Here is a 25494-nt window from a genome sequence, read left to right as displayed (position 1 = left end):
GGATGGGTATGGGATCCACTGCCACTCACAGGATGGGTATGGGATCCACTGCCACTCACAGGATGGGTATGGGATCCACTGCCACTCACAGGATGGGTATGGGATCCACTACCACCCACAGGATGGTTATGGGTGCTTAAAAAAAGCTTCAATCCCCACCTCCCATTCCTCACTTTCCTTTCCCACAGCACACACCTGTGGTGGTGGTGTGTACCTGCCAGCACACACCTGTGGTGGTGGTGTGTACCTGCCAGCACACACCTGTGGTGGTGGTGTGTACCTGCCAGCGTCAGCACACACCTGTGGTGGCGGTGTGTACCTGTCAGCACACACCTGTGGTGGTGGTGTGTACCTGTCAGCGTCAGCACACACCTGTGGTGGCGGTGTATACCTGCCAGCACACACCTGTGGTGGCGGTGTCTACCTGCCTGCACACACCTGTGGTGGCGGTGTATACCTGCCAGCGCACACCTGTGGTGGCGGTGTATACCTGCCAGCGCACACCTGTGGTGGTGGCGGTGTGTACCTGCCAGCCCACACCTGTGGTGGTGGCGGTGTGTACCTGCCAGCGCACACCTGTGGTGGCGGTGTGTACCTGCCAGCCCACACCTGTGGTGGCGGCGGTGTGTACCTGCCAGCCCACACCTGTGGTGGTGGTGGTGTGTACCTGCCAGCGCACACCTGTGGCAGCATTAACCAGCCTGCACACACACTCCCACAACACAAAACCTTCCCACTAAGTTCAACAGCCCGACCAACAAACATATAAATTATATAACAACTTACTGTAAACCCTATAAGCCATATAGAGTAAACTTCCTTTTAACTTTAACAGAAAGTCCGATAATGCGCTGTGTAAACCAGTAACCTTCCTGGTTACTGGAAGGTTATCTTGAGATGATTTCGGGGCTTTAGTGTCCCCGCGGCCCGGTCCTCGACCAGGCCTCCACCCCCAGGAAGCAGCCCGTGACAGCTGACTAACACCCAGGTACCTATTTTACTGCTAGGTAACAGGGGCATAGGGTGAAAGAAACTCTGCCCATTGTTTCTCGCCGGCGCCTGGGATCGAACCCAGGACCACAGGATCACAAGTCCAGCGTGCTGTCCGCTCGGCTGACCGGCTTCCCAATACACCTGTCAGCTACCTGGAGGCGTAAGGAAGGTTCCCACACGGGAACACTAAATGAGTCCATCTCACCTCAGGTAAAACCATGTGAACTAAACACGCCTTTCACTCTAACGCGCCTTTCTTATCCCCAAGAACGAGTTAATAAATAATATATCGACTTATTTCTTGGCAAATGCGTTACAGCTCCGCTCCTGTGCCAGGTAAGTCCACTACGGGCTCACCATAGCCCGTGCTACTTGCCCCGCTCCTGTGCCAGGTAAGTCCACTACGGGCTCACCATAGTCCGTGCTACTTGGTACTTTTTTTGTTCCTAGTAGCTGAATCTAGAACATCATCATCATCTTGGCAAATAAAATCGGGTAAATTAAAAATTTGAGTAACCAAGTGAGCAACATCCCAGCCTAATCTATGTAACCAAATTATTATTATTGTTAATAATAATAATTTATTCAGGAAAATATACATGGATAATGGTACATAAAGCGTCTGGGTAAATCCTCGTCACGGCCCTTGTGGATTTATTCAATGATACGTAAACAATGAACAATTTTCTTATATCTAACCCTGCTACGAATGAGGCGCAAGGCTTCCAGATCTCTCTATATATATTCAAGTGAATATTACTCAACCATATAAACGTAAATAAACTTAAAAAAAATTCATAAACTTAATAATATAATCCAATAATCCAATAACACTAATATAATCCAATATAATCCAATAACACTCTGGCCTCTGCATCTCGGCAAAAATACTTTGGAGTTAATTTCGTAGTCAAACGGCCTATTTGAGTGAGAGTCGCCTTGATATGAACAAGTTGGTGGCGAGGCTGTATCAATGCCACATTCCTTCCTCTTACTGTCATCCAAGGCCATAAAACATTGAGGTTTACAGCATGAAATCACAACACCCATCATTGTGTATCCGCTTGTTTAGCCAATCTCAAAGTGAAGGCATGATAACTCGTAGACTAGAAGGACACCAACGTGACCAGACGCGGTTTACAACACGAGTACCTCAATTTACACACACACAATAGGCTTGACGATCAAGTGGGCAAAAATTGGTTAAGACTCGCCAATTACGCTTATAACAATGTGAGGCTACATTATATAATGAGCGGGTCAAGGTTCTAACAATGTGAGGCTATATTATATAAATGAGCGGGTAAAGGTTCCAATAATGTATAGACAATAACGCTACATTTATAAAACACCTGATTGACAGCCTCTGATAATCTAAAGAAATTATGCCAGGCTAAAACTTGTACAGTAATGATTCAAATCAAAAAGCCTCGCACAAGGGAGGAAGACTTTCCCTTCTCAAGTTGGCAGATCAAATGTCACAATACACAATATAGGCCTATACTGAGATATAGGCCTATACCAATGTACAAATTACCAGTTTTCTAATCAACTTGTACACACACAACACACACTATGAACTTTCACCTGAATACAACTGACTACAATCAGCTTCAACACGTCGTTGAATGCTGACGTCAGACGTCAACACATGGCACTCTACCGTACCAGCACAGACATATGCATGTGCCACCGACTGCACTAAACCCCACAACACTAGTGATATCTGAAGCGCACAACACCACCACCATTAGAGAGCCTTGCCTTCGAGCTCCGTCTCCCAAGCGCACATCCTGAAGCACACTTGCCATTCTCAACACTGCCACGTTTATAGTTACACCAATGACGTTTTAATAATAAAAGTCTGACAAATAGTAGCTTCAAGAATCGGACACTCCCGCCCTCTGATAGTGTGGTTGACGAGGTAGCCTAAGCAATGTCAAATAGAGCGACTAAGATACCTCCGCTATCTACTGATACGCCTGATAACTAAAGTAGGAAACTTCACATTGCTATCAGTAACTCCTGAGATTTCTTACCATTGTACAGATTTTCTTCACAGTGCAGTTGGCGACAGTGAAGGATTTTGGTACAGATGAGGAAATGAACCAAATAATCTGTACACTTTTGGGCAGTTGGGGATTCGCGGTACTGCTCCGGACAATATGGGATTCACAATACAGCTGGGAGTAATGTTGGATTTATGAACAGCTAGAGGTAATATGGGAGTCACGGTACACCTTGGGGTAGTTTGGGATTCACGGGGTATCGTTAGGGATGGTAGTCTGGGATTTAAGGTACAGCTAGAGTTGTTCTCACGGTACATTTGGGGACAGTCTGGGGATTCAACAGGTTACTGCTGCCAGTAGGGATTGGGTCATGATAAAACTGGGAGTAGGTTTGTTAGGAATTACGGGAGACATCTCCGGTCACGCAGGGTGCAGTCGCACCTCCACAGATCTCCAGTATCAGCTCTTGATACTGGTAATGGCTGCAAAGGGCCACCACTTACGGGCTATTCATGCCCGTGCCACGTTTTGGGTGGCTTAATCTTCATCAATCAATCAATGCTAGGAATTTACTGTGCGTCTTGCAACAGCTATTTATGGTACAGCTGGCGGCAGTGAGATATTCTTAGTGAGAGGGTCGATAAGCCTCTCACAGCTGGTCGCAGAGGAGAGGATTCACAGCGCAGCTGGCGATCAATCCAAGGACTCGCAAGCAAAGTACTCGGCCAAAAATGATTATGAAACCGACGATCAAACGGAGGATTGGCAAAGCACGCGTGAGAACAACGATTAAATTCACTGAATATGTAAATGTAGGAATGATTGTACGAGCAAGAGAACACTGGGACATGTTCCTCGCGCTACTAGTGGTCTCGGAGCCACTACTGCTCCCTTGTACACTGGGCCCTTGGCGGTGTACATTCTCAAGACCATTACGAGTTCTACGCTTCAGTGCAGTAAGATTCATTCTATACCGAGCCATCACGTCACTACCCGTCATAGCGGCGAGCATGGCATGGCACTCTTTACATCCCCAGGATGTTGTTATCGCTTTCCTCTCAAGTGGGGACACAGGTGCATTTTATCCATATTGACTTATAAGAGAGACTAAGTATTACTTGACTCTCACTAACTGCTGTCTTATTAAATCACAAACTGTCTTGCTGTGTTAATATTTTTTAAAGTCTAGCGAGAACCTAGGTAGCTAACCTGGCAGCTAGTTAACACTTGTGGTAACAGGTGTCCGCTGGCACACCTGTGGCACACCTCTCCCTCCCTCCCCCCCACAACAAAAAAGAACACTAGAGTCACACAAATACATTCAAACCTCGAGTATTATAAATTAACAATGTAATATTTAATGTCCACGGAGGTCTACTGAAGCGACAACTATTCACGCATAAAAACCAAGAAATCAACTGCTCTTCCAAATATTATGTCGAGAAAACAAACATTCTCCAAACATGACAGAAGGTGACATTGCTACGTGTTCGCCCCGTCCAGAACTCCTCTCATTATATCAGAGTTAGTCAGCTGATGTTTAAACCTACTTATAAACCACAGCTGTGGTGAGGCAGAATCGTAGAACTCCAAATGTAGGGCATTTTGGCCCCGTAATGTTTTAAAAATTCAATAATACTATACCTTTTCTTTTACAGACTAGCACACTGATCGAACCAAACTTCCAAAAACGTCCAAAGCAGACAGGAGATTACGATGGTGGAAGGGAATGAGATCATTGTAATTAACCAATTAGGGTCATGGCAATGGAACTTGGGATAAATGAATTGCCGTTTGTAACGGTTAATGGTAGTCATTACTGGTTAGTAGAGCTCCCAGATGATTGTGAATAGTCAGTTGCCTTAGGAATTTGATAACCCATTATTGATTCCTGTAAAACAAAAGGGTAGCCGCTATTGACTTTCAAAAAGGTTATGGCATATTTACACGAGTTATCCAGTAAGGTCAGCAGCTCTTTAAACGTTATTAGTGCTAGGAGTAAGCTTGACTATAAATATATCCGAGTTTGCACTACTACTTAATATAGCTCTAACCAAATATAGACTATCAGCAACCCTGTTCATCAATTTGTTACCGAATGTGAAAAATACCGTATAAGAATTCAAAGAAAACCTTTATTAATTCCCAATTAATGTCAAAATAGTATATCATCCCAGTTTAAATAATCAAAATCCTAGTCAAGTATCTAAAGTCTGCCTAGTGTAAGGTAAGGTAATTATCAAAAGAAGGCGCCAAACCGGGAAGGCTATGTAGCACCATCAAAGTGCGAAATAATCAGAGGGCGCTAAATATCACCATGAATGCCAATACGAGAACAAAAACTGCCTGGTGTAGAAAGTGACAATACTTTCTGTAAGCTCACACACTGCTTCCAAGTTTCTTGCTTCCTTACCTGATGACCACTGCAACATTAACTATAGTCCTGTAATCAAAATATGCTACTTGTGTAACGATCCCAAATTTGCTTTGCCAACAAACGTGTTCTAGTTCTTGAGCCCATAGTGTGTGACTATGTTAACCTCTTCTGAGCCTGAGTGTGGCAATGGTAAACTCTGTAACTAGTTCATCAATATTGTAACTTGCTTAGCTCATTGAATGTTGGACCCAAATCTCCCGATTTATTGTTTCTCTAACATTTCCCCCACGGCTCACAGGATGGGTATTTGGGGGCGTATAATAAATGACCCCTGACAGTACCATTCGAATCACATTTATGCAACACTATGGATCTATAACAACCAAATCCGCTCGTTTCATATAAACTGTTGCAATTCGAACGCCTGAAAAAAAGCTTACTAGTGCTCCAACTAAGACATGCAATGGAATGCATTAGGAACTGATGTGGTGGAGGCAGACTCCATACACAGTTTCAAATGTAGAGATGATAAGAGCCCCATTGGCTCAAGAACCTGAGCCTATGAAAGGAGGTGAGAGGCGGGACTAAAGAGCCAAAGCCCAACCCCCGAAAGCATAACTAGGCGAGTACAACACCACAGAATATCAACGAGAATTAGAAGCATTTTACATTTAATTCTCTTGGCACTGAATACTATCTAGATGATCAGACAGGCTGGTGACAACATGACCTCGGTGTTGGAACTCTGACAGAAGAATTCAGATAATATAATGATTCTATCAGTACCCTATTGTTTCACATGTATAGGTCGAGTTATCTGTTTCAGCCACGTTATTGTTGCGACTTACTCTCTGCGCCCCATTGTTTGGTCGACACTGACCATAGCAACACTAATTGCTGGTCCTTGTGTGTGTTTTTCCCGCTGTCAACAAACTTTCATTCCACTATCATTAGTTCTTTTAACACAAACCTTTATTTTACTTTAGGATTCAAACACTTGGGTAGGCCTTGGCAGAAGCCTGAGCTAGGATAACTCAAGACAATTTACACAATCTTGGCAACACAGAGTCCAGGTCTTCAAGGAACAATGTGTTTTTTTATAGGAACAATGTGTTTTTATTTACCGTATGTGAAATTCAGTGTGTTTTGCATTTATGTTACTAAACCCTCCTTTGTAGAAATGCAAAAATATGGAAATTTTAAACCTTTTTTTAAAACCATATTTTGAAACAAACTGGGCACAAACTATGTAAAAATTACACACTACAATTATTACAAAAAATTACATTACAAATTTGATGCATCACTAACGTGATGCATCAAATGAACAAATCCACAAGGGTCGTGACGAGGATTCAAACGCAGATTCGAATCCTCGTCACGGCCCTTGTGGATTTGTTCATGTAAAAATTAAGTTTGTATCAACTGTAAAGGGTTGTTTAGTTAGGCCTTTCATTAGAAAAAAAAAGTCACTGATCTAGGGATAGGTAGGCACCAAGTTTTAAGTTCATAAAGAACAACATTATCTACAATTTTAAAGACCCTTAAAGAATCATTGATCAGTTAAACATATTCGCACAACCTTTAAATGTCCATCAAGTTAAAATAATAAAGAATACCCACAGTGTTAGATGCAACAAAAAGCTTTAGGAATAGAGAGAAAATCTAGTAGTAGGCAATGCTAAAGCTAAAATAGTAAAGAATACCGACAGTGTTAAATGCAACAAAAAACTGTCGAGAGAAAATGTAGTACTGTAGCAGGCAATAGCGGTGCTGGGCTATCTACTAGCTGTGACACCTGTAAGACTACAAACTAGTGGTGGTTAGTTGATGGTGCTGGGCTATCTACTAGCTAAGATATCTGAAACACCACTAACAGGAGCCTTCATAATATGATATTTTAGGATGACGTGGGCACTAAGCGCTGATAATGATCTAGAGAAACAGCTGGGTTGATCTGGGGAAGCTAATAAGCACATCTAGTTAGGCAACTGCTGTGGATTGCATCCACGGGAAAGGCCTGTATTTACCCACAGGAGGGAGGGAAGACCTTCATTAGCTTAAGTACAGGTTTCCTGTCCCTGACAACAGGAATTCTATAAGGGAACATGGTGAAGGAGCGAGAATCTACAGTTATTAAACAATGCAATACCGTCAAAGTGAATAAATGAAAATTCAACACTGCTACCCTATTTTCTAAATCAGTACAGTATGGTACAGCACTTCAAAAATAGAAACCGAGACGTATAATTCCTCAACTTTCTGACATAACACCTCCACACGTTTTACGTCCTTAAATGATAAAACAACTCTTTTTTGTTAGAGTTGATAAAGCTTTTACAGGCAAAATGTTATCTCTGAATAAAGTCTACTCTCAACTTGTGTATGTATCTCATATATAGTAGTGACAAAAAATTTAAAGCAAAATTTGTATATTTATCTTTGCATTTTCATTACCAATCCACTTATTAAAAATTACTGTTCATGCATGAAAAACTTCTGGATTAACTATGCAGTTTCAGAGATACTCATTTGTTACAGACAAAGAATCTATGTAGCAACCCTCTCAAGAAAAAGAACAAGGCATCAAAAATATATAGAATAACATTCGCACATTAATAAGCAAGAGTATTCATTTTGTGATGTATTTACACTGTACTGTATGGCATATAAACTTTAAGGATGCCAAAATAAAAAAACTGATCTAACAAAAGATACAACATTTTGTCCCACTGATTACTTATCTTAGGGTTACTTTAGCTGAAATCATTAGAGCACTCCAGGGATTCAAACCAGCATTCTGGGTTTCACCAGTCGCGTGCCTAACCCACTGGATCACGATACACGATAATTAATTTAGCCTGGGATTCTACTTAATCCATTAAGGGTCCTGAGGTATTGAGCTAATATCAAATAGAGTTTTTGCAAATTACTCACATACACTTTGGTGTGGGTAATTACAGTACAGTACATATAGGTACAGAAGATTTCCCATATGCTCCTTTCAAACACACATGAGCAAATCACCAAGGTATGATAACACTATGCAAAACTCATTGGAGCACTCTGAGGAGCACATGGGGAGAACTCCTATACTCCCACCAGTGTATGGGGAGAACTCCTATACTCCCACCAGTGTATGGGGAGAACTCCTATACTCACACCATAGTATAGGAGAACTCCTTTATTCACACCACAGTGTATGCAGGTAATTGGCAAAAACTTGATTTGGTACCTGTACCAGCTCAATACTTCAAGATCTCTATTGGATTTAGTAGAATCCCAGCTTAAATTACCTATAACATATTGTGGTCCAGTAAGTTAAGGCACACATCTGGGGCGATCCAGAATGCTGGCACACATTCCAAAAGTGCTCCACTGATTTTCATATACTAGTAATATCATGCCATTGTCATTTCCTAGAGAGTAAGTTTTACTTTAACTCTTAAAAGACTACAGCATTTCTGTACCTTGCAACCCCCTTCCCCATTCACTGGGGTTTTCAAGTGTGTTTATGTATTTAAAATACATATCTATCTGATAGAATACGAGATGATGAACTATAAAATGGGAAAGAAAAATCGTAGTAATTTGTTACAAAATCATTTAAATATTTATAAAAGCTGTACAGAGAACTCCCACTTATTAGAACTAATTGGGACTGTACCCTTTGTTGCTTAAGCAGTATTAGTTCACCAATCAATAAATGCTGTTTGCAGGTAACAGTGGTAACTAAGGCAACATGGGTCTTCATACCTGCAATGCCTACTTCATTCCTACAATGAAGGAATTCCTACATGAATTCCTCTTCATGCCTACAATGCAATAAGAGTAGGTCAATATGCACTGACCTACTCTTGGGTCAGTGCATACCAATACACACAGCCGGTCTCCAATTGCACAAACTCCTTGTGAACCCCCATTTGAACTAATGAATCTAAAAATGAAAACCTTGCCTACAAAAGGTCATAATTGCAATGGGAAAAAAAAGTAGAGTGTAGAATGATGAACTAAGTCAACTTTCCTACCAAGAAAGGCTGAGGGCCTCGGAACTAAATGCTTTTCAGACAAGATTCAATAGGACTGATCTCACTGTGAATTTTAAAACACCGAAAAAGTCAGAAGACATTAGTCAAATATCCAGCATGACTTGTACAAAAGACTAATATTTCAAGATGGGGAGACAATATATGGCAGGCAACAGATGCATTTTGACCCATAAAGAGAGGCATGGAAGGCAAAATACATGTAGAAAAAATCCTTGGGAAGAATGCGTGGACATACAAAGAGCTAACGAATTCCTGTCTCTTATCAAGTCTATTAGTTACAGTGGCCTTCATGGAAATTTAGGTCAATATTGAATAGGTAAAAGTACAGTGGAACCTCGACTTACGAATGCCCCTACTTACAAATTTTTTGAGTTATGACCCCAATTTCATCGGAAAATTTTACTCGACACAGTCGCATTTGCCTCGACTCGCGACTTTGTTGATACATGTATGGGTCGCCGGAGTAGGTGGTTCCTGATGACACGGGCGACCCCGCTTCAGTTTACCAGACCACCTGCTTAGTGACGATCGTGCTTGAATTCTTTGTAAAGAATTTTATTGTTTTTCAGCTTTTTTGCTTTCTAAACATCTTGAGGTTATCTTGAGATGATTTCGGGGCTTTTTTTAGTGTTCCCATGGCCCGGTCCTCGACCAGGCCTCCACCCCCAGGAAGCAGCCCGTGACAGCTGACTAACACCCAGGTACCTATTTTACTGCTAGGTAACAGGGGCATAGGGTGAAAGAAACTCTGCCCATTGTTTCTCGCCAGCGCCTGGGATCGAACCCAGGACCACAGGATCATAAGTCCAGTGTGCTGTTTGCTCGTCCGACCGGCTCCCTTAACATTAACATAAAAGTATTTATTATATACCATGCCATGGATTCCTCAACAATTAAGAAGTGGTGTGCAGCATGGGTAGAAATGCAAAGTTTTGTTGAAACGACTTACAAATCAGGCTGCAGTAGGCTGTTGCCTCAACCTTTTCAATGACACTGTGATGCCTCACTACAGACAAGTGTTAAAATGTAGGGGAAAAACAAGTCTCTATGGAAAGGTTCTTAGTGAGAAAAACAAGCAGTGACCCGCCAAACACACACCGAAACTACGACGTTGGTACAACGTTCGAACAAGTTTTAACACCTCCTAACCAGTTTTAACAACCAATATAGCAAGTTGTAACAACGTTCCAATACGTCATAAACACGTTAAACCAAGATGTAACCACTTTATTACAAGTTGTAATAAGCGGAAAATAGAGACAGTTTCGGTTTGTGTTTGCAGGGGAGCCACAACTAGGTCCTAGTGGAATGCAGGCAAAATGTAGGAGAGAGTGTACCACAGAGAAGTCATCATTGCCTGATGTTATGTAGGTACCACTGTATATATTTTTATACAAACATTCATGATTATGTACAGTACTGCATTGTACGTATTTACGTATGTAGGTTAGCTTAGCATTTTAAAAGCACCGAATCACCTTCTGTGGTTGATTGTTCAATAAACCCTTGAACTATATGTTTAACACATCTCTAACCCTGTCCATGGAGGACAGAAGAAAATGTATATATGCTGGTTAGCATTCTAACTGTGTGGCCACGTCTGTGGTAGAAAAAAAAAAAAAACTTCACATACAAATATACTGTTCCTTTGTGATTTGTACAAAACATTATAATCTTCAACATTAAATAAGATTTGCCTATACAGTACTGTAATCTAGTTTGAGAGTACCTGTGAGAAGGGTTTTACCACTATACGCTGTGACTTGAGCAACAAGTGATCCGATATGAGACTACACTACAAATTTATTTTTTACTTTTGAAAGTAACTATATATTTTGTATTGAATAAATGTATAGCTTTGAGGGCAATAATTTTCACCTTTGGTGTAACTGTGGGGACCCACAGCCTCGTAGAAGAGAACATAAGGCACTCCAAGAAGACCTTGCAGAATCTCCCTGAACATTTGTCGAGTATTTTCTTCTACCACTTTTAATTTTGTTGGATATTTTGTTATATGCTATTTTTTAAAGTACTGTACATAAATTCAATATACATCTGACCATCTTTCTCACATATCTTCCCATTAAGTTATCTCAATGAAAATATCTGATTCACACACACTAATACACCAAAAAACCAACCTTGTCCATCACTGATCAACTACCCAGTAATTTCCTTAACTCTTCACATAACTCACTTGCCATACTTTTGCCCACTACTCTTGGTAAAGTAATACCTACATAGTTCTTACCCTTACTACATTCACCTTCATTTTTATACATAACTTTTTTTTTTTTTTTTTGGGGGGGGGGGGGAACTTATGGCACATTACCACTGCTGTATACCATGTTTTCTGACAGTCTCCATGCCAACTCCATTCCATTTTCTCCACATATGTATCTCATCAACACCTGCAACTTTCTAACATTTCAGATTCTTCACTGATGTACTTGACTTAGGCTGGACGGTAGAGTGACAGTCTCACCTCATGCAGGTCAGCGTTCAATCCCTGACTGTCCAAGTGGTTTGGCCCCATTCCTTAACCCCCTCCCATCCCAAATCCTTATCTTGATCCCTTCTAAGTGTTATATAGCTGTAATAGCTTGGTGCTTACCCGATAGTTCCTTCCTTGCCCTTGTTGTAGATACATCAGTTCTCATAAGACCATGTTTGCACACAAATTCAATCGTGTTCACATTAGCAGCTCTTATCTTTACACATACTGTACAATACTTCTATTTTCTACCATTTAACTTTCTCCTATGCCTATCTATCTTTATCATTCCAATGTTTACCTGTCCACCAGTCTCCCTACATCCCTTCTTTCCAAAATAGCATCTTGTTTTCTGAACAAATTTCCTTAATTTTTTTCCTAATTCTTCAATTTTTGTTTAACTGCTATTTTCTTGCCTTTTTCTCATCCACTCACTCAATAAAATCCACTTTTAATCGACCTCTCATCCCAGCTAACAATTCCTCTCATTTCTCCACCAATTTCACATATTTACTTGGCATTTATAACAGTTATTGAAGGCCTGTGTATCCCACATAGCATGCAAGATAGCATAGCATTCTCTCTCTTTTTTTTGGAGCACACAATTATTAAATATCGTTTTTTCCAAATAGTGTACCACCAACATTTATTCCTTTCTACTGAAACTTATATTTGTTTGAGACTGCTTTTTGTACGTTTCCTTGTTTCAACTCTTACCCATCTGTGTTAATTCTACTGTAGTTGTTTGATCACTGGTTGCATTGTTTTCCTTATAATTTCATTTTCAGCATGTCCAGTCCCATCTTCCCATCTAGAACCTCTCCCAACTGCAGTCTAATAGCCTTTAACTCAGTTTGAAAACCTTAGTTTTCTTTCAACCAACTTGTATTGTATCTTGGTCCTTAAATTGAGTCTTATTGTTTAACTGTTCTCTCTCTATTGTGATCATATTCATAATGCCCTTCATGTTTCTCAAGCCTTACTTGCCAAAAGCATCTGTACGTTTTGTTACCCCTATCCAGATATTTTTCTTTTTCTTTCTATATTCTTTCCACTGGTTCCAATAACTCAAAATAAATGACTTGCCTCTCCATCTCCTATGTGACACAGTATACTTAGCATCACAAAATCTATCGTAAGTGCTATGATTGACTTATTAACCTCTGGGTCTCTAACTGGTGTTGCCTTTCCTATAATTTCATTGCGTTATCTCTATCTCTTATGTTTACTCTTCGTTCTCCTGTAGTCATCATTTTTACCTCTTCTCCCCATTTCTTTGCTTTCTTTCCCTGTATGCCTTATTTCACCTTCTCTATGATTTTCGTATCCTCTCCTTCATCCACCTCCCTTCTCAGAACCTCTCAAAGAGTTCTCATAATTAACTCACAGGAGTTAATAATTACTTTTCAGTTCCCATAATTAAATGTTCCTGGACAAGATTCTGTGAGTCCTCCTACTCCCCAGGGCCAGGCTTGCCTTGTGAGAGCTTGGTCCACCAGGCTGTTGCTTTGAGCAGCCCACAGGCCACTGCAGCCTGTTCGGTCTGGCAATTCTTGCTGAAAAAGTGTCCAGGTATTTCTTGAAGACTTTCACTTTTGTTCTAGCAATATTTCTTATACTCACTGGGTGGATATTGAACAACTGTGGACCACTGATGTTCATAGTGTTCTCTGGGTGTGCCTATAGCATGTCTACTCCCTTAAGTTCCATTTAACTCCACTTCCTTCATTGAATCCCTAAAGCCTTTCCATACATTTCATACATTTCTATATCTCTCTCTCTCTCATTCATTCATTCATACACACATACATACATACTGTACATATACATCTCTCGTTTTTCTTTTCAAGCAGAACCTCTCTTTCAGTTGAATAACTTCCAGTCTGCTACATGATAGGGTATCCCCGTTTAGGGCATTAGGTAACTAAACTACGGCATCCAACTGACCCCCCCTATTGGGCACCTTCCTCCTTGCTTTGCTCGTTTCATGCCTTCCCACACTACCTCATTCTGTTCACATGCTCCCTTACTATTCAGGTCAAGACATGTAATTATCTACTTGTAGCTACAGGATGAGAGCTAAGTTGTTGATCTTCCTTAAAATATTTGTCATATAAAGGTTTGAAGTTTCTAATTAGTATGTACCAAGCTCATTAGATTTATATTCCATCATCACTACTGTATCTAACAAAGAACATTTTAATATTTTTGGCTTATTTGTTTCCATAATTTGAACTTTTATGTCCTTGTGTTCTTAATACGACAAGTTTCAGAAATTCATCCATATAATTTTTAGTTTCATCATAATTTTGTACAGTTTGGGGTAGATATTTAATGGATGTCATTGCACTTTTTATATTTCATCCATACCTGTGCTGCATTTTTTTATTATTATTTTTTTTTTAACTGGACACCAAACTGCTGCTGCACATTCTAACTTGTGTCTCGCTTACGTCACAAGGAATTTCTATGCTCCATCGAAGCATAGAATACAATTCTGAAATTAATTAGTGTAGCATAGGACTTTGATGTGGGCGTTATGTAATCCTCTGCTGACCAGCTACAATCCAGTATAACCCTTAAATCTCTTCTGAATCTTTTTTCGAGATTTCGAAAAATCAGTTCGAGAATCTTTTCACATACAGTAATTTGTAAGTGGAATGTGTTTTGGATTCATTTACCCTGCACTCTATTACGTCGCATTTGTTCACACTAACTCATATTTGCCATGTATTGCTCCAAGTACTGTACTCATTTTGCTTGTGCAAACGTGTGCAATGTGTGAATGTGTACATTTGAGGGAGTACTTATTTATGAGGAGGAAAATTGTAATCTGCTGCAATGTCTGAAACCAAACAAATGCAATGCAATTTACTATGATGATGATTTGAACTGTTGCAAGAAACAATGAATAGGCTGCAAGACCCAAATTATAAGACTAGTCGCCGTTAAAGCTCTACGAGAGTTCTCCTGAAAGAACAGTAAACGCCCGTGAAGCTGGAGGAATTTTGTTATTCTGAACCTCGAGAATGAGGTCTTGAGACAATTTTATGTTTAACAAACATTCTGGTTTCCTGTCCCCAGACCCAATGAATTATTATTATAAAGTTTTAATAAGCAGAAGACTGAACAAATCCACAACGGCCATGATGAGGATTCGAACATATGTCCGAGAGCATCCCAGACGCTGCCTAAAGCTCAGTCGATTAAGGCAGCGTCTGGGATGCTAATCAGATGTAGCTTCGAATCCTTGTCATGGCCCTTGTGGATTTGTTCATTGATGCATCATGCTATTGTAATTTGTGTGTGTAAAGCAGAAGACTTCATGCTCATCTTAATCTTTTGCTATTCATCAGGCATATTTTCAAATAAAAACCTAAGTGCAAACCCTTCACTGGGAATGTTCTGGACACTGCAATAAGTTCATAAATATATTAACCTGCTTGATGGGGTTCTGGGAGTTGTTCTACTCCAAGTCCGGCCCGAGGCCAGGCTCGACTTGTGAGAGTTTGGTCCCCCAGGCTGTTGCTTGGAACGGCCCGCAGGCCCACATACCCACCACAGCCCAGCTGATCCGGAACTTCTCTTAGAAAACAGACCAGTTTTCTCTTGAAGATGTCCACGGTTGTTCCGGCAATATTTCTTATAGTCGCTGGGAGGACGTTGAAGAACCGCGGACCTCTGATGTTTATATAGTGTTCTCCGATTGTGCCTATAGCACCTCTGCTCTTCACTGGTTCAATCTTGCATTTTCTTCCATATCGTTCACCCCAGTATGTTGTTATTTTACTGTGCAGATTTGGGACCTGGCCCTCCAGTATTTTCCATGTGTATATTATTTGGTATCTCTCTCGTCTCCTTTCTAGAGAGTACATTTGGAGAGCTTCGAGACGATCCCAATAATTTAGGTGTTTTATCTCGTCTATGCGTGCCGTATATGTTCTCTGTATTCCCTCTATTTCAGCAATCTCTCCTGCTCTGAAGGGAGGAAGTGAGTATCAAGCAGTACTCGAGACGGGACAACACAAGTGACTTGAAGAGTACAACCATTGTGATGGGATCCCTGGATTTGAAAGTTCTCGTAATCCATCCTATCATTTTTCTGGCCGATGCAATATTTGCTTGGTTATGCTCCCTAAACGTTAGATCGTCAGACATCATTATTCCCAAATCCTTGACACGCTGTTTTTCTACTATGGGAAGATTTGATTGTGTTTTGTACCTTGTATTATGTTTCAGATCCTCATTTTTTTCCTTCCTGAGTACCTGAAATTTATCACTGTTAAATATGTTATTTTCTACTACCCAATCGAAAACTTTGTTGATATCTGCTTGTAATTTTTCAATGTCTTCAGCAGAGGTAATTTTCATGCCGATTTTTGTGTCATCTGCGAAGGATGACACAACGCTGTGACATGTATTTTTGTCTATATCTGATATAAGAATATGGAACAGTAGCAGTGCAAGGACTGTACCTTGAGGTACAGAGCTCTTAACTTCGCTTGGACTATTTTATTTGAGCGACTGTTACTCTTTGTGTTCTGTTCGACAGGAAATTGAGTATTCAGCATCCTACTTTTCCAGTTATTCCCATTGACCTTATTTTGTGAGCTATCACCCCATGGTCACATTTGTCGAATGCCTTTGCAAAGTCTGTGTATACAACATCTGCATTTTGCTTTTCTTCTAGAGCTTCTGTGATTTTGTCATAGTGGCTGAGTAACTGTGACAGACAGGATCTTCCCGCTCTAAATCCATGTTGTGCAACTCCTCGTTTTCTATAAAACTAGAAACTTGATTCCTAATCACTCTTTCACTTTTATTATGTGTGATGTTAGTGCAACTGGCATATAATTTTTTCCAAGGCTTCACTCCCCCCCCTTGTGCAAAGGAGCTATATCTGTAGATTTAAGTGCTGCTGGTACAGGTATCTCACCTGTATCTAGGCTCTTTCTCCATATTACGCCGAGTGCTCGCGCTAATGGTACTTTACATTTCTTTATGAATATCGAATTCCATGAGTCAGGCCCAGGAGCCGAGTGCATAGGCATATTGTCAATTTCTCTTTCAAAGTCTTCCGAGTTTGTGTTAATATCCATTATATTATCTGCAGCTTGAATGTCATTCATAAAGAAGCTGTCTGGGTCATCAACTTTCATGTTGTTTATTGGTGTGCTAAACATAGCCTCATACTGGCTTCTTAGAATTTCACTAATCTCTTTGTTGTCCTCTGTGTACGTACCTTCATTTGTAATTAACGGTCCAATACTGGTCGAGGATTTTGATTTTGCGTATTAATGTAGCTAAATATATTAGTTTTATTAAATTAATATCTTGAGTAGCTTCCTATAACTTAAAAACACTACACCGTATTCAGCAGCTTAGTTCAAATACTTTATATGTTTTAATTCACCAATACATATACACTATATGTATTTTTATTTTATCTGCATTCAATATATTTTTCTGATCAGACAAATACAGTATGGCATTTATGTTGCATTCCACACATTAGCAAATACAGTATGTTAATTGCTAATCTGCTTTAGCATTTAGTAAAAAAGCTGTCTATTCTCACCTAGTCTAGTGTGTACTAGTACCAACAAACTTTTTTTATGAAATACAAACACAAACTCGAGCAGTTTTAATACTTTGTTACTTATTCTCCTGCAAAAGTCAATTTACTACTACAAAATACATTTATTTAAAGTTGCATTGTATTAAACTTGGCCAAAATCGTCTCCCATTTATTTAAGCTCATGCATCACTGACGAAAATACTAGAAGACAGACGAACCGAGTCCCTTTCTATATACCCCGGGTCTGTTGGTGGTGGTGGCGATATATACCCCGGGTCTGTTGGGGGTGGCAATATATACCCGTTCTGTTGGTGGCGACGATATATAACCCTAGGTCTGTTGGGGGTGGCAATATATACCCGTTCTGTTGGTGGCGACGATATATAACCCTAGGTCTGTTGGTGGTGGCATTATATACAGTACCCATTCTGTTGGTGGTGGCGATATAGGCCCCTGGTCTGTTGGTGGCAATATACTGTATGGCCATGCTCATATATGTTGGTAATGGCAATATATGCCTCTGTTCTCTTGATGGTGGTTTATATAGCTTTCCTCACTTCGCAGGGGTTCTATATACCCCACACTCTCACGGTGGGCATTCTACATACCCACACACTGCTGGTGGGTGAGGGGGGGGGGGTTCTACATACTCTCACACACTTGTTGGGGGGGGGGAAGGTTCTATACACGCCCACACTGCCAGTGGGGGTTCTATACACCCCCACACTGATGGTGGGGGGGTTCTATACACCCCCACACTGATGGTGGGGGGGTTCTATACACCCCCACACTGATGGGGGGGTTCTATACACCCCCACACTGATGTGTGGGGTTCTATACACCCCCACACTGATGGTGGGGGTTCTATACACCCCCACACTGATGGTGGGGGTTCTATACACCCCCACACTGATGGTGGGGGTTCTATACACCCCCACACTGACAGTGGGGGGATCTATATACTCCACACTGGTAGTGGGGGGGGGTTCTATATACCCCTCACAGACAGTGGGGGGGGGTTCTATATACCCATCTCTGTCAGTGGAGGGTTCTATTGTATATACTCCATCTCTGTCAGTGGAGGGTTCTATTGTATATACTCCATCTCTGTCAGTGGGGGTTCTATACAACACTCTTTGCAGAGTACTGTACCTTTAAATTATAACTTTGTGAATGGTCACTCCTTCACTCCTTTGTGAAGGAGTGAATGTTGTTGTTGTTAAAAAAAAATAGCACATGCATCAAAACTTTAATACATTAAGTAAACCAAAGTAGATATCATTAGAACAGAGACAAGTTAGTAAGTGACGGGTTAGATTTAAGCTTTGCATGTCCACTCTTTAATAAAAAAAAAGGTGATTACCATAAATTTGTGTATGTTACTTATTTCAAGTTTGCCTTCCTGCACACAGATGGATATTTACGCTTGCACCGGAAAGGTGAGCTTCTACGATTGATGTAACATTCACAAATATAAAACGAAACATGTTAAGTATTGTTAGATTTAAAAGTAACATCCATATTATGAAACTGACTTGTTATATTATTTTAATAGGAAGCAGTGAACTTCAGTCCCCACTTAAAGCCATCATACTGTACTAACATATACAAATGCCCTAAATTTGAGACCTTTTATTACAAAAGATGATTTAATTACTTGCAGGAATATAATTACCTAGCAATCCATGTACACTATAATCATGAGAATCCAAATACATAGGATCCAGTGAGTTACATTCGTGAGAGTTCCAGAAAACTGAATGCCTATGTTGCTGCAATACAATATATGAAAATATTTGAAGAATAATCAATGTTTCAGACTCAAAATAAAGCAGAAAGTCAAAGAAAATTAATACAGTAATTATCCAAAGAATAAGAACTATAAAGAACACACTGACCCATATATATACATGGACATGTTATTTCCACTAAAGTGAAAATCACAAGGGCTGATGAATATGTTTTCAACCAATCCTTTATTTGCATCAGAAAATGGGTAATTTGGGTACTGGATTCTCAGGGTTATCCTGTACTACTTCCTTTCTCATATAAATGTGGTAGATCAAACACTAAGAAGCAACTCATTCCAATCTTGTGTATCCTTTGTTTATATACTGTACAATGAACCCAAATAAACACATTCTTCCATACAGCTTGTACATCTCAATCATACATGGTACTCAAAGCCGATTCACACGGCAAGACATATTATAAAAGTACAAAATCATCATAACATTACTTTTTTTCTACTGAAATACAGTACACGAGTTTTGTAGAGAAATGAAAGCCTCATTCAGTGAATTCGAGTTAGTCATGCTAATCTCCTACGGAGTTCTGATCATGTTCATAGTTCTCTGCACTGCCCATTTGAGTTATCTACTTTTATTACTAAATTATATTGTACCACAGAACAAATCAAAGACTATTGTTGGATAAATACATTAATGCAAAATAAAATACAAATTTGTGAATGGCAAAACAAATTATTTTCCATATGCATATGGAGTGCAAAACGTTTCACATGACTTGCTTCTCGCCGTACCACTGATTTTTATATATATACATATATAAAAATATATAATATATATTTTATATATATAAATATATATTAGTACTGTATACATCGAGTATTTGTAGTGATAGCCTTTGACTCCAGTCTCCTCTTTCCATATTTTTAAGAATGCTGTTGCATAAATCATGATGATAATAATAATAACACAGTATATCAGTACTCACCGCTCATCATATCGTCTGGAGTGCGTATTTCTACGTCTAACAACAGTCTCATTCTTGATGGTCTTGTGTTCACTTTCAGAGGTTGAGGATGAAGAGTTTGTTGTAGCTGCAGATGAGGACGATACAGTTGCTGCCATTGTTACCATGGTTGTCATGCTAGATGTCGCCTTCGTGGATGATGAGAATTCTCTAACACCGATCGTCTGCGTCTCGTCCTTTCCCTTGTCTTCCTTTTCTCTGCTGCGTTCCTTTGAATGGATGGGTTCAATCTGTCTCAAGGCTTCGGCAAGGTCATCCTTAGACTTAATTGGTTCGACCTGTCTTAATGCTTCTGCAAGATCTGCTCGGTGATGTTCCGTCTTATAGGGATCAACCTTGTGTGGGGTATCACTCTTGTGCGAGTCATCCTTATGTCGAATAGGATCAATGTCCCGGATTGATTCTGCTATATCACATTCTGGTCCTTGCGGTGTGTTGGCTGTGGTGAGGGTCACATCATCTGTTACAAAGATAACAACAGCTGAGCATCTCTTACATTTCTTAGCTAATTATATTTTTTTTACATTTTATATTTAATTGTTTGTAGGTACCATTAAGATCAAGAAAAATTTATTAATTGCAGCATCTTGTTAGTAAAACAATGTTAATGAAACATACAACCTAATTAACTAGTCAAAAGACTATCTGTAAAAGCAACTGATGATATAAAAGTAATTCAATAACCCAAGTGGCTTTTCCTAATTATACACAAATTAACATAATTTTCAGGGTAATAACTGGATCATGGGTGACAACTTACTGACAAATAATCAGAATACAGTAGAAGTGTAGCGCATTGTTGATAACTGATAAACAACAAAGCATAATCATAGTGAGATAAGATTAAAATAATTTAAGAGACTACAAAATGTTTTAGATGCACAAGTAATGATAAAACATGTTAGCAACATAGGCAGACTAAAACTTGGTTACATTTCTGATACAATCTGCATAGAATGTTCGGTGATCAAGTGTTAAAGGTGTGTACGTCTGATACCATACTACTTGTGTAAAGGAGGAAATGTAGATGTTTATCTCTCAGAATGTTCAGTAATATGTTTATTGTTTGTCATGTGTGTGTCTATGTATGTATTAACACGATGTACTGAACGGGGTGAGAATAGCTTGAGCTACCTCATCCCTTTGTGTGTATTTTACCTCAATAAACTTATTTCAATTTCAAGTGTTAAAGGAGACTGCTTGAATTTACACAACCATAATAAACCTTGAACAGAGAAGTACTATGATTAACTGCAAATTCCCCAAGTGTTGTTATTGGCAAGAAAGTTATAGTATGTTAATACTGATTTGATTTCGTTTTTGAGAAAGTACAGTACAGAATGACAATTTGATAATGTAGCACAACAAATTCTAATGGAATCTTATGAATTATATCACACTATCTTTTTGGTCTGCTTGCAAGATAACATCAGGAAAATCCAGTACTTAATACTGTAATAAATTTGGGAAACTCTATACTGTCATGTAAAATATAACTCATGTTTAAAAAATTAAAAAAAACAAAAAAACGAAGGAACTTAAGTTTACCTGTTTTTCCTTAAGCTTACTTTACCGGTATGGTATTCTGAGACTTGCATATTAATTTGTTCAATAATACTAAAGAATAATGAAGAAGAATAAACTCTTACCTGAGGATGAATCAGAGGAATGGTCTGGCTCTAGGCTCTCAGATTCAGGCTTCAAAATAGATTTAATTTCTTTGGAGTCTTCCAAGCTTGAATCCTTCTTCAGCACACCCCTAAGCAGTTTAGCTTCATGCTCTGGAGATCCAATGGAAGGTGGTAAAGGACTATCAGATTTTAGAATTCCCCTTGGATGTTCAGACTCTGAAAAAGAGGCCCGACGAGAGTCGGAAGAAGAATGCTTGAGGATAGATCGAGGACTGTCCCGCTGTGCTTCTCGTGAGCCTCCAGAACCATCACGTTTCAGGATACCTGAAAATGACAAAATTTAATTAGTTCTCTAATTATTTTTCTAGTGATAAGTGCCCTTCTCAAATAATATCCAAATACAGTACTCTAGTTTTCAACTTTCACTCATTCATTAATTCTCTGACAAATGAAAGCTGAACACACGATTCAAGAGATGTATAATATAGAATTTTTTTAGTATAAGGGTTGTGTAAGCTAAATGCACTAGGGAAGGAAGTAGCTGAGGCTACCTCCATACTGTACATGAATACACTAGCAAAGGGAAAAGTGGGGGAGGGTTGGAAGAGAATACAATATGTACAGTACTTTAATATAAAAAAATCAGATACCATTCTCGCCCTACGACTAACTTTGTGTGGGGTTGGAGCCCTGGCCAGAAAGGATTAACTTTTTGTCAATCCTTAAACGTTTGCCACTATTCACCCAGCAGTAATTGGGAACCTGGTTGTAAACAAATTGGCAGGTTATGTTCTAGGGAAAAACTAGTTGGACAAGGTTTAACATGAGTTTTAGGAAATGAAAGGAGAGCTGTAAGCCTGCTAACCCACCTGTGAGAAAAATAATTAGCAAGAAAATGTGTACTGAGCAAGAAGACTTATTTTGTGCCATTTAGATTTAACAAATCAGTACATCAGAATTTTCATTACCCGAGTAATGTTTGCAGCCATACTATTAGTTACCAATCTAGTCCAGATTTGAGGATAATCAGAAGTTGTAGCCACAACAAGCTCAGCTATTAACAGCCTCATGATGGCTGTGCCAGTCTCAACAACAGCACTTTTCAGCTATCATTCATTCCTAAGCTGACATACATTTGGAACATGTCCTCTCCACATATAGATACCCATCAAATAAAATCAACTAATCACAAAGACTTGGACACTGTTGGCTTCAACGTCATCCTGAACTGAACATGATTGTAACCTAACATTAAATCAAATTTATTACAAATGAGAAGCTAACACAAGATGAGCTGATACGGATTAACAATCCTTAGGCTGCAGCTTCATTAGGAACTTTAGGATTCCTAATTAATCCTAGTTTTAGTTATTAAAAAAAATCAGGCCACATAGAAACAAAAGATTTTTCTTTGTGCAGACAGGCTTGCAAGGCCTAAATACTCCTAATCAGAATGCCTCTGCCCTTCAGATTAAATTCATAACAAATGTAAGACATGATATACATGTATTAAACGAAGCCTCATATTTCTCCGATCTGAACCCAGTTTTAGTCAGTGGACATGCACACAGGTTTTGTTCCTTGACAAGGGGGGTAGAAATAGCCTAAGCTACTCTATCCCTTTGAGATGTATTTCTTTCTTGTCTCAATAAACATACTTGAACTTGTTCCTTGATACTCGTGAGATTGGAGTCATGATGTTCTTGTTCTGTCGCCAATAATGAAATTTAATTTGTATAACTTGCATACAATTAACAAAATACGCTTGACTGTCATTTGGCAGATTTTCTGCTCATATAATAAAAATGTTGAACAAGTACTGCAATTATCAAAAGAACGCGCTAGGCTAGAGAGTATTTATGCACCGTGGTACAGAATATTCAAAAACCTTGATATTAATATAGAATATTCAGGTCACTTGATATTATTCAGGATGACAATACGAGAGCAGACAGCTACAAGATGAGCCATGTTAGAGTTTCGCCAATATTATAATCGGGACAATTCGCTTAAAGGAACAGTAGAATAGCAAAATTTCTGGTCATCCTGGAAATCACGACAGTATACGAGAGATATAAGACGGTCTGCAGAACAATGCTATTCCTTACGGGTTATTCATGCCCGTGCCACCTCTTGGGTGGCTTAATCTTTATCTATCATTAATCAATGCTATTCAAAACAGTAAGGTGGCAAGTCTTACTGCTGTTAGTTAATAAAGAGGGATTACGTTAATCTACGTAACCTAACCAGATAATTTTCCTTACTCCCGATTGCCGAGGCATTATATATTATCACAGGTTACGGCACACATTATTTGCAAGGGTGTGTGCAATATGCAAACTGAGGTTATCTTTGAATTTGTCTTATCTTGGAGACGATGAGTCACAACGAAGCTGAAGATCTGATGAATAAACTACTCATCAAAAATAGAGAAATTCGTTGTTTCGATTCGTCCTGGACCATTTATCAAATCATTCTCGGCTTCAAATTTCATTTTTTGTCCATCAAACATTCTTGACAGCTTGATGTGCAAGTTTATATTTTTCACATATACACTGTCTTAGCACGAGGGATTTGATTGTCTTTTGGCTAGTTATCAAACTCATCAGTCACCGCGAAGTTGTCACATATTAAAAAAAAACAATGCATGGAAAGGCAAAGTATCCCTCACACACATCTTACCTTCAAAGAGCACAGAAAGAAGGTAGGCGAACCCCGTCGTCAGAACGACCCATGTTAAGAACCACCATGTTAAGAACCACCATGTTAAGAACCAGAGTGAAATAACTAAGAATATAGCCATATTCCTGCTCCACCTTAACCTCACACAGTTCCTCAAGACACACAGCCTGGCACTACACCACCTCCCACACCAATGGCAAGCAGCTCTAAGATAAGATAACGCGGAAAACACACATTTGACACGGAAACAAATATTAATATCTTTTCCCCCACCACTCAATTCAGTCCCTCTAAAAACGTAGTAGCTTAATTTCGTGACCCATCAAACTGCGGAACAGCACATGTTTAAAATCGCCAATAATGGCTTCCTTCTGATATATTTATGTAAATTATAACATCCTGGGACAAAAGGACACTGCCATTGTAACATATGGTGGGCGAAGGGTATAATTTACAAATGGAAATTATAGTACGAGTTACAATGGCAATGAGATTATACAATGGATATCAAATTCACTTGAACGTGTATAGAAAAGAACGAGTTAATCCAAGAATTAGAAACCTTCCATATGGAGAGAAAGAAGGGTTAACATTCTTTTGAAAGGTGTCAAGTACAGTACGTACTTGGGTCAAGATTGTGGGTTGTGTGTCAGCCCGTCCTCCAAACAAAGACCCAAAAGTGATTCCATCCACCCGCCAAACCCGCTGGTGATGAATGAAAAACGGTTTACACACGACTCAACTGATTTCGTTCGAATACTTCCGGAACAATTGCTTCACTGACGAATTTTGTTCGAACCACAACGCTGTAAATGCTTCACCCACGTACTACAAATACAAATAATCGCCAAAAGAACCTAAACACCTGACCTAACTATGGCTATATATGCACAATAGGCTATTATA

General features: G+C 39.5%; 1 protein-coding gene across 10 annotated transcripts in view; it reads right to left on the bottom strand.

The window, feature by feature from the left end:
• LOC123773700 (uncharacterized) overlaps positions 1 to 25494 on the bottom strand; it is a 510416-nt gene that overhangs the window by 76264 nt on the left and 408658 nt on the right. For all 10 annotated transcript variants that reach the window (XM_069312488.1, XM_069312490.1, XM_069312489.1 and 7 more), the window contains 2 exons: positions 21925 to 22230; positions 20237 to 20735 (listed from right to left, as the gene is read on the bottom strand). In XM_069312488.1, coding sequence (XP_069168589.1) covers positions 20237 to 20735; positions 21925 to 22230 — 805 coding nt within the window. The remainder of the gene's footprint in view (positions 1 to 20236; positions 20736 to 21924; positions 22231 to 25494) is intronic.

This window comes from Procambarus clarkii, chromosome 72 (genome assembly GCF_040958095.1).
Source record: "Procambarus clarkii isolate CNS0578487 chromosome 72, FALCON_Pclarkii_2.0, whole genome shotgun sequence".
Classification (NCBI taxonomy): Eukaryota; Metazoa; Arthropoda; class Malacostraca; order Decapoda; family Cambaridae; genus Procambarus; species Procambarus clarkii.
Note: the sequence above shows the minus strand (reverse complement) of the source record. Positions and strands in the feature narration are given on the sequence as shown.